Here is a 13,356-nt window from a genome sequence, read left to right as displayed (position 1 = left end):
ATACGCTGTTATTAGCAGCGGGAAATTACATTCCTAATACACGGCGGGCCACACACGTACAGACCCACTCACACAGAGGTCACGCACACAGAGGCGTGGCCGGCTGTAACAGCACAATCAAAGTCTGATTGATTTGCCGAGGTCTCCGGGGGAATTCTGTTCAGTCAATAAGGGACTCTGTTAGACAACTGAAGACATGATGGATCTACTATACATCTTGACTTTAGGTGTTTTCAGCTGCCTTGTACTGGACTACAGCAAAGAATGAAATGGAAGTTGTTTTTGAGCCGCCTAAAAAAAATCATTGCAGAGCCATGAAACTATTTTTTATTCTGATTATTATCATTATGTACCTGAGCAGTCCTATCGTGTTAGATAAAATACAAAAATCACATCAAAAAAAATCACAAGGCAAACAACCACCAATATGAACAACACACACGACATTTGATACATACCTAACCTTCAATCCAAGTCAAACTATAAAAAACACTAGATCCTACGTCCCAAGATGGGATTTAATAGCATCTTTCATTAGAGACCATCTCAGCCTTATAATGCCAACGTCTTTCAAACTCCACAACCCAAATTTGTAATACAGGCTCTCTGCTAACATCTCCAAGCCCAAGTCAAGAAAACCATGATGACATCATAGGGGATATTTCCCAGGCCCTCAGGAAGTACGCCAGGCTTTGAAGCAAATATGACATAACAGGCAAACGGTGGATTTGCAACTCCCGGGCCATCATGTGATGCCCTCTGGCCCAAAGAGACTTTATCTCATAGACTCACATAGAGAAAGACATGTCTGTAAATCTGTGGATACACATTTTTTTGAGCGTCACAACACCGACAAAATGACTCAAAAAACGAATCGGAATTTGATCCATTAGGTCCAATAACATTTGGAAAGTCTAAATATAGTTGCACGATTAAATGATTTGATCCCCATTCATGTTAGTTGAGCGCTAAACAGGAAGTAGCCGGCTTGGTCGGTGAAGGTTTCTAGTGCGCCTGCGAATGTGGGCGCACTAGAATGTGGAAGTAGTGCCGATCATTGGGGTAATTTTATTGCTCCATGATGGCTTCAGGCGCCACAGAGCAACTCTCGTAGAGATTAACGGGGCTACGCCTCGAACGGGTTTTTTTGTGCAGTTTTGCCCAAACTGGGGTGCCCTGGCAGCTCACCTGGTTGAGTGTGTGCTCCATGTCCCCATGTCCAATTCAATTAAATTCAATTTTATTTATAGTATCAATCTAGACCATACTCCAGAATTTACAAAAACCCTACCGGTCTAGTAGTCCCCTTCAGAGCAATTAACAGTGCGACAGCGGCGAGGAAAAACTTCCTTTTAGGCAGAAACCTCAGACAGACCCAGGGTCTTGGTAGGCGGTTGGGGTTAGAATGAAGAGTGGCAATAACAGTCACAAAAACTAGTAGTTTGTAGTAGTTCTTTGTAGTAGTTCATGGCGTAGCAGGGCACTGTGCGGCATTTCAAGGCACAGCAGGACGTAGCAGGATGTGACATGGCATCGCAGAACGTGTAGCGGGACCATGGCGACAGAAAGTCCCCAATGAACAAGGCTCAATCCTAACCGCAGCGGCCAGGGTTGGAGTTCAACCAGCGGCAAAAACAAAAATGAAACCTGTTATGACCTCCAAATTGATTGCCAGTGGATTTATAACACTAAACAGCACAAGCCCATGGTCACCTTTGGGTTAAAGTTAAGTTAAGTCAAACTCTGTATCATACTCCATTATATCTGTCATTGATATGGTCCAAAAATGACTATCCAAGTGACCTTTTCAAAATTTGGTGTTAAAAAGGGGGCAAAAGAATGATTTGACTGTTCAAAAAGCCAGTTACTTGCATTATTCATAGATGCTTCCCTATTTTATAGCAAAGAGAAACAGCAAATATGAAATAAAGAGTACTTGGCATAATACACCATCTGAGGTCTGTAGTCTAACTTGTGAGACTGCAAAATAACATGAACGAAATCCTAGGTCTTAACGGATTGGCCTGACTGCACTTGGGTAAACACAGGCAGGAAATTCTTCTGTGAATATGTTCAAAATCATATCGCCGGTGCTGTGTCAAATATCGGTTGTTGTTATTCATAGCAGAGCTGCTTAGCATAGTGTAGAGCAGTAATGAGCTCACAGAAGTATTTGACCAGGGCTGCAGGAACTAGCATGCATTTGTGGCTGTTTCTGTCAGCATGTCAAATCTAATATTCTCCCTCCGCGTGTGGGGTGATACATTATTAATAGCGTGTATTTGAGGAGCTTTCTTCGAACCCGCTTCTTGCACGTCACTCAGCCTCTCCTCGTTACTCCTTATCCTCTCTCTGCTGATGCTACACCTCACAACGCTCATGTCTTTCCCTCTTCAGTGTTCATCTCCTTTTGTCGTCCATTTGAAGGATGATAATGTTGGATTGGAAGCCTTGCATCTGGACACCTCGATGTCTCCCTTTGCATATGAACTGCATGGGAGCTTTTCCTCCACCCTGCCTCTTTCCCCTTGCATCTAAATGGTTCCTTCTCCCCCACTGCAAGCTACAGAAAAGTAGGGCAGATGCCTCATTGCACACTTGGGTGCGATCATTACACACAGTGTGTACATTATACAACAAAAAAAATGCAATAAATCCCCCTACTTTTCCAATAAAGATGGTGTTACACTGCAGCTAGGAGCATTAAAAAGTAGGTGATGGGTGAAGTGGCGATATGTTAACATACAAAAGCACATCGTTTTTCACTTTAATAAATGATTGTGTGGCTGGAAAGAGCACATTTGGCTTCTTCACATATGTAGGGTTTCTCTAACACAAAATATAGTATAGGTTTCAACACTAAATTTATATTCCTCTGCGAGAAAAGAAACACCTGTTCTTGTGTCCATCTTCACATGTTTGTAAGTCCACACACGTGTCCATATTGGCGTGCTCGACTTTTTCTTTCAGTATCTGTTTTACTTTTCTTTTTTTTTTCTTCAAAGGAAGATGCTGCGTGGAAAAGCCCCCTGTTTCTGACACACTTAGTCAATCCCAGATAGCAGGAGAAGCAAGCGGCAGCAGATTAAATTATACAAGAGAAACCAGAAATAGCCCTAGTGCCGAGGCCGCGTGGGCTCGATGCAAGAACGCGCCGATGCGAACACACGTCACACCGCAACGGAGCAGCCAGCTAGACAAGTCCTGAAAGGATCAAGGGAATGGAGTCGAGATAGATTGGACACTGGCCAGGCCACGCTCTCATCAACGACAAATACGAACTTGAGCTCAAGTGACCAAAGGATAAGGATGTTCTTGGGGATATCTTATCTCCAGTTTGGTTAAAAAGGCGTGAGGCTGGAGTAAACTTTTAACCAAAATTAATTATCCAATTTCCAGACATCAAACACATACAAGAGTTAAAAGCAACAGTGGTGCTGTTGTGTTATTTCAAAGGGTATCAGTGACCAATCTCTTTACACTTCACAGATAAACATAACCGCCCACTTGACAACACCATGGAAGGTCATTTGGAACATTTGAGCAGAAAAAAAGCCATCGGGTCATTCAGAAATGAAACTAAAGTAAGTTTAGTTACAGCTATATGTAGTCTTATGCTTCTCATGCCATACAATCTGCCTGTGCGTCCAAAACGGAGCATTTTTTGTTGCCTTTCTAAAACAAATCGACATACTTTTCCATGATGACCTTTTGCTGAGCACCTGCATACTGTAAATCTCTGTCGGTCAGTCCTTACCCAAAACATGCAGGAGAGGCAAACCCAGGTCCTGGCCCTCCCTGCCAAAGCAGAGGGCAGGGACAGAGAGACGGAGGGCATCCTGAAAAAGGTCACTCCGCGCTCACGGCAAAAATCCACTGTGTTCCCAGAAATTCCCGGCGGTTCCACGCAGGCTTGGGCCACACAGATCCATGCCAGACATGCGAGGTGCACAGAGGCTGCTCTCGTTTTCTCTCTCTGATGGCCTTAGTCAGTCTCCCGCATGTGAGCTCCCGCTCTCTCTTGCTTGCTCTATCTCTTCCACTCCAGGTCCTTCTCTCTCTCTCTCTCTCTCTTCCCCTCTCTCTCTCTCCCTCTTGTTCAGTCTCCTTTCTGTCCCTTCTGAAGTGTGGTAACTTTATTCCATGGAGGAAAAGGGGGAGGTGAGTCTTGGCCTTTTATTTTTCTCCCTCCCAAAAGTCCCTTTCCTCAAATGATCCTTGTTAGCCCCTCCTTTCCCTCTCTCTTTTACCCCTTAAACACACACACACACACCCACACACACACACACAACACACCACACACACACACACACACACACACACACACACACAACTATTGACCACCGTCCACCCTCTTGGCTTCTCTTGCATCTTCCCCTCCAACTCTCTTCTGCACACTGCGAATTATTTGGTTCTAACAAGGTTAAAAAAAAACTTAGTTTTAGAAGTGTTAGATACTGTATCTTGTTTTAAGAGTGAATTTCTTATTTTAAGTGTTTACACTTAAAACTTTACACTATAATCTTAAATCAAGCAAGCTTGGCAAGTGAAATTATCTCCCTGCATGGACAGATCATTTCACTTGTTTTGAGTACCTTTTCCCTCAGATTTGGGGTTTTTATCTTGTTTTTAGACACCCCTATTTTTGCAGTGCAAGCATGCTCCCTCATGTCTGTGCTAATGTCACTTCAATTTTTTATTGGCAACCCCTTCCCGTTTCCAGATCTCTACTCTTACTTCAAAATATCTGCAGGACTCAACAGCTGCTGTGACGCAGCTGAGTGGCCGGACCAGACAATGAAAAACCAACAGGTCCCTGCTGCAGTAGCTGGTGGAAACATGTAGAAAACAGAGCTGAGCTCATCACTGTGGTGTACATATATTGTCTACACAGATGCACATGCAGTCTTGTACACACTCACAGAAAGGCCATGTGCACATATGCGCACAATAATGACCACATGGCAACACGCGCATTACTCTTGTTGCAGAAAAAGCCGTGCCGTCCTTTATGTTTTGCAAGAAAACTGACTACTTCTTCAGAAAGTCCTTAAGAAACAATTAACTTCAGCTATTCAGAATTACACTTCCGTAAAGTTAGTACACTTGCAAGAGACATATAACAAAAAGAAAGGCCAAAACTGTCAGAGATATCTTGACCTTTAGCTAGTAGTATGAGTAAAGCTCTTCAAACACTGGATCCTACACATGCCTTAATGCAACTCAATAGCTTTATTCGTAAGACCTCTTTGTCTGGTGAAGCCCACGTCTTTCACACTCCATGGTTCAGTTTGTAACTCAGGCCTTCAGTAAGAAATGTTTAGTCTCCAAGCCCAAGAAGAAATAACCCTGATGACATCATCAGGGTTACTTTCTCAGACACTTTAAAGCTTGCCACAGACCCACAGAAGACATTAAAAAACAGCTTTGTCAGGCTCATGATGAGTGAACTGAACATAATGTAACATATGGTGAAGTACTGTATAGCATTATAAAGATTATACCATACTATGTGTCAAATTTAACAGTTTTTTATAATCTCCCTGTGTACATGTATATCATTATATGTCTTTTGAATCCTATATGTGTGCATATGCAAAAATACTTCCCATGCATGTCTTCAAACATACCCAGACACACGTGTTAGAGATTGCTCTGTGCATGTGTACATCTATAAGTACAGCACTGAATCAACATTATATCAGCGATGCGGGCATATTACATCACTCCACAGTCAGATCCATAAAGGGCTAAGAGCCAATTCATTTTGAGAAAACACCCTCTATTGATCTTTGCTGCACTCCATCACTTCCACTGTAACAGTTACCTCAATCCATAGGCTAACCTGACACATAATCTGTGTGTGTATCTCCCTCTCTGTGCACTCTATTAACATAATGTAAGCATTGAGCACAGTGTGGATGCATTGGGGGGGGGGGGGGGATTGCTGCTGGTTGTACTGTAGCAGTCGCGTTAACTCCTGGACTGGATTTAAAATGGATTTGGTGTCAGTGTTTAAGACATGGCAACCACTTTCTCCCTGCAGCTAACTGGTCTAAACTGGGTTGCTAGCAGCCTCTAGTGGCCTCCAACCAACCCTCAGTCAGTCTCTGCAGATGGGTAACAACATAAATATACATACAGCTCATGCATGCATCTCATGCTGTTTTCAGGTCTGGATGCAGCCAGGATGGCCATTTAAGGGACTATTTACTACCTGCAAAAAGCATTGATTTTGGGTCTTCTATTGGGAGTGGTGTATTTTCTCAGTACAACATTTTTGCACAGTGAGGTCAGGTTCTTATTCCCTTATTCCCAATGCAACATGCCAGAACTCACTGAAAACACACTGGCAGGCAGGCAGGCAGGCACCAGCCACACCCCACACACACACACACACACACACACACACACACACACACACACACACACACACACACACACACACCCCACTTTTGTAATCCCAGACTAATGATGTTAGCAGCCCTGTACTTAAAGGTTGGGGGGACTTTGATACATATGCTGCAAAATGCACTGAGATGCAATGAGAGAGTGCTATTTGACCACCAGCTCCACCAACACAACCCCACCCAAGATGTTGAAACGTTTTGGTTGTAATAGATCTACTGCTTAACGAAAAAACTGAGCTGGAAGAGAAGGAAAAAAAAACTGATAGTATTAAGTATTCCACATTGACTCTGCAGTCTCCTCTTCTGTCGCGGGAGAATCCATCACATTAAAGCTTTAATGCTAAAATAACAAGGCATCCATCATGCTGAACGCTGGGCCAGAATACAGCTAGCCATTCAGGGTACAAATCTGCAATTCTCTGGGCACGGTAGCTCCACACCGCTCGCCACAGTCGGACGGCATTACTCAACGTGGAAGGTAAGGTGGGTGCATGTGATAAATACAACAAGCAATGAATGAGGTTTTCATGCATATGCTGGAGAGGCAATCTAGAGGGAGAGAATAAGGAGCCATTCAGCGGACAGGTTTCCCATCACCCTCTTCTCTTTTAGCTGTCTGCAGTGCTGCCTGATGTGAATATACTGCCCTGGGGGACATTAGTTAAATGAATAGGGAGGCCAGGTTTACAAAATACAGAGAAGAGGAGAGCTGAGAAGAGGAGACGGGAGGAAAGAAGACACAAAATAAAGGAAAGAAACAGATAGCAACATAGAGGAGAGGAGAACAGAGGAAATGAAATCAAATATAAGAAAAGTAGCAGATGGAAAAGAGAGGAAAAGCTACAAGGAGATGAGAGGATATGAAATGACACAAGAGGAAATTCAGTGAAATAAAGGAGAGACAGGAGAGGAAAGGGCAGTACACAAGACACAAGAAGAAGATGAGAGAAGAAGAAAAGGGACAAGAATAGAGGAAACTACATTAGAGAAAAAAGGATAGAGAAGAGGGCTGCAGATGAAAGGACACAAGAGGAAATTCAACGTAATAAAAATTATGGAACAAAACATAAAAGAAGAGAGGAAGCACGAGGAAAGGAGAGATAATTCAATGAAATAAAACAAAAAAACAGAAAGGAAATGAATGGGAGAGAAGAGGAGAGAGGATGTGAGAATGAGAGGGAATTCAGTAGAGGAGAGAAGAGGGTTATCCTTCCGTAGTGTCACCATAGTAACACACATGGAGAAAACCTCTACACATCAGCCCTCTGCCTCCTTCTTACAAAACCACCACACAGTCACAGTCAAACACGCACATGCCAACAATATTCCGAGCCCATCTCCTGTTGTAACCCGGCCGTATCATGTGGGGACTGTGTGAGCGGCGTTGCCATGGAAACTGAACACCTCACAGCGGTCCTTGGAGGGAAGACACAGAGCTTTACCTCTCCACTTTCACCTCCCAGTCGGTCACGTGACCGGCTCTAGGGCTGCAGCTGGAGCAACAGAGCAACAACAGACTGAAAGGTTGTCATGTACACTGCAAAAAGTCTAAAATCCTCATTTAATACCAAGTCCAATTTGTATTTTTTTTTTTAAACAGTGGTTAAAAGGCAGATTGGTGATCAGCCAAATTGCGGCCTTGTTTGGAGAAACAAATGGTGAGAACTTATTCAGTAAAATCCTATGTTGCAATTCCTTATGATTAAAAAAGAATGAAAGAAAGACATTTGCTACATTTTGATAGTGATCTCATATGTGGAACAGACTACATGTTGCATGCAGTATATTGGCTATATACTACATAGCACTGGGGAAGGCATATGCTGTGCATCTTGATTTCTTTGAACGTGAATCTACACTTTTTAAGTTATAGTGTATTGTTGCTTGGAATAGGACCATATTTGAGAGTTTTCTAGAAATTAGTGTCTATGTTGCGAAACAAGAAAGTTTAAGGCAGGTTGCTACGCAGAAATCAAGAAATTTGATTTTAGAAAACACCTTCAAACAAGTTCACTGAAAGCAAGTTGAAATGATCTTATGAAATAAGAACATCAGGACTCAAATATAGACAAAAATCTGATATTTGCATTAAACAAATAACATTTTTATTACAGGGGCTTTATAAATGTCCCTTCCAAGGTACAAGGAACAAGGGTATAAATGTAGACCGTGCCTAACTGTACCACAAGGGTACATTACATCCCTGGTGACAAGTCCCATTTTACAGTGTAAGTACACAACTTGAAGATACACCTGAGCTACCTCACTCTATTACAACATGCATTGGGTCAATTTGAAAAATGGTGCAAAAACATTCATTTGGTGAGAAAAATTCAAACAAAAGGAAGTTCCTCTTTCTAGATTGAAGAGAAAAAAAAGCCATTGCTGAGAGGCCAGACTGAGCAAAAGCTGGGATTGAATGAACATAATGGATTAGGGGTTTTCATTGCATAGGGTCGAGGAGATATATAATGAGCGTGTGTGTGTGTGTGTGTGTGGTGTGTGTGGTGTGTGTGTGTGTGTGTGTGTGTGTCTGCAAAGGCACTAACAAGGTCCACACACATTTACGAGAGAGTGCGACAATGGAGAGTGTGGTGGGATGGAGAGGGGGTGTAGAGATAAGAAGCTGCGGCATTGGGGCGGGGGGGGGGGCACAAGGGGGGGGGGGGGGGGGGGGTTTGCTGCTGGTGTCGGTGCTGGTGTGAGGGTGTTGGGGCTTGAAGAGACGGGCGGCTGCAGCACTGCACGCTACGGCGTCACCACAGGCAAAAAAAATCCCATCAGCACCAGACTTTTCAACACCACTGCTGCCCAAACGCTTCTCCTACGCCACAGCAGAGAGCTCGCAGTCCTCACAGCACTGCAACACTCAAGTTTCCCTGACTGACATCTACGTTCAGGATCGGAGCTTTTCACAATTTTCAAAATTTTGTCAACGATGAGGATGAAAACGAAAGACAAGAGGGCACACGAAAGTCCCAAAAGGTCTTTACTTTATGATAATAATCTCACAAGGGGACAGATTCTTTTTTTTTTTTTTTTTTTTTTTTTAAACTGCTGAGTGTGCAGTGCATTAGGCTGATTTGGTCAGTGTATCCTGCCATAGGACAACTGCTATGAGAAAAAGGTCTCTATTTGCACAAGAGAGGCTCATGGCATTATAAACAACAAGAAGGCAGGGGAAAATTAAAAAAAAACTCCAAAAATGATTCCACTCATCCCTATTCATCTGAGGATCATCTCAGTCCCCTTCTGGTGTCCTCACTTTGGTATATGTGTGTGTCAAAGGAAATATATTTTGTTCCATATGATTGATTATCTGCTAGAGAAAAGCAAAGAAAGCTAAAATTGGGCTCCAGGTTTTGCTAATAACATTGGCTTCGGCGGAAACAGACAAAGAAGCAGAGTGTGCGTTCAGCTGATAAGGATTCAATGAACTCCGTTTGGCCTTTTTGTTGCTCGTACACATGTGCCATACGACCATCAGAACATGGCACAGAGATGAAAGACTTGCGAGCCTCATCAAAAACGAACAAATGCAGCGTGACGTGCAATGGCAGGAGATGAATGGGAGGAATCAAGAGCTCTTTCATGGGGATACGCAAACCCCCAATAATGGTGCATTACATTTCTGCAGTTCCGAAAGCAAGGTGACCCTATGTACCAGGTGCAAATTGTTCCGGGTGGGTGCTGCAAGTCCCTGGCTCTAGTAGCACATCTAGTAGCCTGGACACCACTTGGAGATGGAACACTGACCTTGAATCAGCACTTAGAGGGACACCAACTTGGTCTTCCAAAAACCCATGGTCCACAACCAGTCGCCAGGCTCCTTTTCACAACTACGTCATATTGGTGGTTTAGGTAAAACCGGCAATATGCATGCAATGGATGAGTGGTATGATTGAGGCCCATCTTGATGTATATTTCATGCAGGATGAGAATTCCAGATGCATCTTTTTGGCATTTATTGTAGAAGAAGGTCCCCCCCTGCGTGGGGCTGAAGTGAGACATGACAGACGACATGTGCAGAACTCGTCCATTGAATCCAGCTTAGTCTCCCATTCCCAGCAAACCTACCAGCCCCCCCCCCCCCCTCCCCCTCCCCTCTGCGAAGGCTTACCTTGTCTCGCTTGGACCCCGCAGAGGAAAGAAGCAGGCAAAGAGGAACTTGCCCCAGCTGATGACGGCAGCCAGGCACCAGTTGAGGCGAGCCATGCGTGCGTCTGTCCCGTCTCGTCTGCCAGCCTCTTGTCTCCCCCCCCTCGGTGCTGGGAGTGGATTCTGCAACCCCCCCACCCCCCCTAAAAAAAATAACGATGTCAAGCGTAAAAAAAAAAAAAAAAAAAAAAAGACCCGCAGAAACAGAAGACCCTCTTGTCCTACTCCGTGGAGCAGAAGTGAAATGAAAACCTTCCTTCAAGTCAGAGGAGATGGCGACTGTGAATTTATTTTCCTTTCACTGTTTTTTTTTGGGGGCAATTTGGGCTACCTGTCTGCAATGTGTATGCGATTCCAATTTGAGAGGGACAAGGGGGGGGGGGGGGGCCGGTGTGAAGATACTGGCGTCCCAACAAATGGACTAGACCTTTGGACGGTCTGGAGGGACCCAAAGCATCAAGAAGCCTAAAACTGTCTTTCTGTCCTTGCATCCATCTGTCTCTCCCTCTCTCTCTCTCTCTTTCGTCTCTTCTGTCTCCACAGCCCGGTCTAGATGAGTCAGTCCTCAAAGTGTGATGAGCACCGTCGGCTGCATAACGCGAAGAGTCCGTCGCTGATCGACGACACTGTTACCCATACACACACCCACGCTGGCATGCCCACACTCCCTGTCTCTCTCTCTCACACACACACACACACACACACACATCCACGCTCATGTACGCTCCCCTGCAAAAAAAACCCAAAAGAACCCTGCTGTCCTGGCACATACATCCACAGGCAGAAAAGCCCCCCCTCTCGTCACACTGCTCCGCTCCAGGCTCAGGATCCCCGGTGCTTCGCGCTCACACACTCCGCTCACACACACTCATCTCTTTCTCTCTCTCGCTGCTCTCTCTCACACATACACACATGCACTGATGCTGCAGCACTTACTCAGGCAGCGCGGGAGGAGGGGAGCAAAAGAGTGAGGAGGGGAGGGGAGGGGAGGGGGGGGAGAAAAGGAGAAATGACTGGGAACATAACAGTTGGAGAGAGGGGGGGGGGGGGGAAGATGGAAAACAGAATAGGTTTTCTGCTGAGAATGACAGTGACGTTGAGCGAATTCATTCCGTGTTTGTATTTCAGAGTTGAAGCCGGTGTCTCCAAAGAAAAGACGCCGACGTGCGCATGAAGGAAAGTGCGCATCAAGTAGTGATCACTGGGAGAGGTGGAGGAGCAACGGAATGGGCTGAAAGAGTGAATGGAGGAGTCAAGATTTGGTCAAGAACGGCAAAAAGGAAGGCAGCAGAAGTCGCAGAAGGAGAGGCACACGGGGTTTGGGAATATTGAACAGAGAATACTTGTGAACACACACACACACACACACCACCACTAGCATGCGCAATGTACGCACACCAACAGACATCAGCAGCCGTCACAGTGCAAGGCGAATGCAAGGCAAGCACAGGGTGAGATGGTTGTAGTGTGTGTGGAGAACTGGGTCGAAGGGAGAGAAGGAGGGAGGAGATAAAGAAAGGATGGAGGATGACAGAAGAGGAGAGGAGCGAGGTGTTGAATCATTGTGTCTTGGGTGATTATTTCCCTCTCTCTCTCTCTCTCTCTCTTTCTCTCTCTCTCTCACTCATGCACACACACACACGACTGCAGGTGGTGCACAGGCTCGTTCACTGTGCTGCAGTCTCTCTACGCTTCAGTGGGAGCACATTTTCACTGCAGAACGCTTTTCTCTGCTATAACCCCCCCCCCCCCTCCCCAACACACACACACACACACACTCACACTCCCATCCCAACCCTCCTAACCAGCACACCACCGCCACACCAACGCAATCACAACACATCAAAGCAATGAGCGAGGGAGATAAAGTGTAGAGAGGATGCTGTTCTGTCAGCCAGAGCTAGCTTAGCCTGAAGGGGGGGGGGGGGGGGGGGGTGTTGTGTTTAGGGTAACATAAACAGAAATGGTTTGGCTATATGGAAACGTGTTCAGAATGGAAAAAACAACAACAAATATTTATTTATATCGACTGCTCTGATCAGAGCCACTCTTCATATTACTATATGTAATGAAGTCTGCATTCAGTGCACATATCAGGATATGAACCCAGCACATCATCTATTCATATATGCAACGGAGTCGTCAACGGCTCGCTTAGTAAATGTTTCTTGAAAACAAAGCATCTAATGCATTTGCAGATAGTCGGAATACACGCGTGCAATGTAATTAATTAATCTATGCTGTGCATTGCTCATGCTCAACAACTATTGAATGAATGACTGAACAAATGGAAATCCAATGTCATCAAATATATTAAAAACGTTTGACATTTAGGTAAGAAAAAAAGTACTGAGATGCTTCTGAGCAAGGGATCCTCCCCTAGTAGCTAATGACACAGAAGCACTGAGTAAAAAAGAACATGACACCTAATATATAATGAAGCATATTAACATACTTCCAGTATGTGATGAGAGGGACAATGCAGCCTTCCAACTGTGATCTTGGACATTCCAGGATTGTGGACCTTTGGGGACACATAACTTTGGTTAATATTCTAAATATAGAGGTGTAAAATGTAAAAGGTAGAGGGCTTTGGTCATGGAATACTGAACCTATCAGAAGCTTTCAACACCTGACAATCTCTGTTGGTACACCCCCAAAAGGCAGAACAGCCCACTGGGGGGGGGGGTATTACAACATCACTTGCAACAGCTGTGATAAACGCTGAATTGGTGAAACGGAAAAGGCCGTGGGGACAAGACTGCCAGAGCCCCAGAAACAGAAGACA

The 13,356-nt window shown here is 44.7% G+C and overlaps 1 protein-coding gene across 10 annotated transcripts in view; it reads right to left on the bottom strand.

The window, feature by feature from the left end:
- tns1a (tensin 1a) overlaps positions 1-10,852 on the bottom strand; it is a 92,084-nt gene extending 81,232 nt beyond the window's left edge. For 3 of the 10 annotated variants that reach the window (XM_032506809.1, XM_032506815.1, XM_032506810.1), the window contains exon 1: positions 3,758-4,010. In XM_032506809.1, coding sequence (XP_032362700.1) covers positions 3,758-3,838 — 81 coding nt within the window. In that variant the 5' untranslated portion in view covers positions 3,839-4,010. Of the gene's footprint in view, positions 1-3,757; positions 4,017-10,530 lie in introns of those variants that run through there. The other 7 variants (XM_032506819.1, XM_032506820.1, XM_032506812.1 and 4 more) reach the window with 7 other exon arrangements.
- Positions 10,853-13,356: the final 2,504 nt, after the last annotated feature.

Source organism: Etheostoma spectabile, chromosome 24 (genome assembly GCF_008692095.1).
Source record: "Etheostoma spectabile isolate EspeVRDwgs_2016 chromosome 24, UIUC_Espe_1.0, whole genome shotgun sequence".
NCBI lineage: Eukaryota > Metazoa > Chordata > Actinopteri > Perciformes > Percidae > Etheostoma > Etheostoma spectabile.
This window is presented reverse-complemented; position numbering and strand designations above follow the sequence as displayed.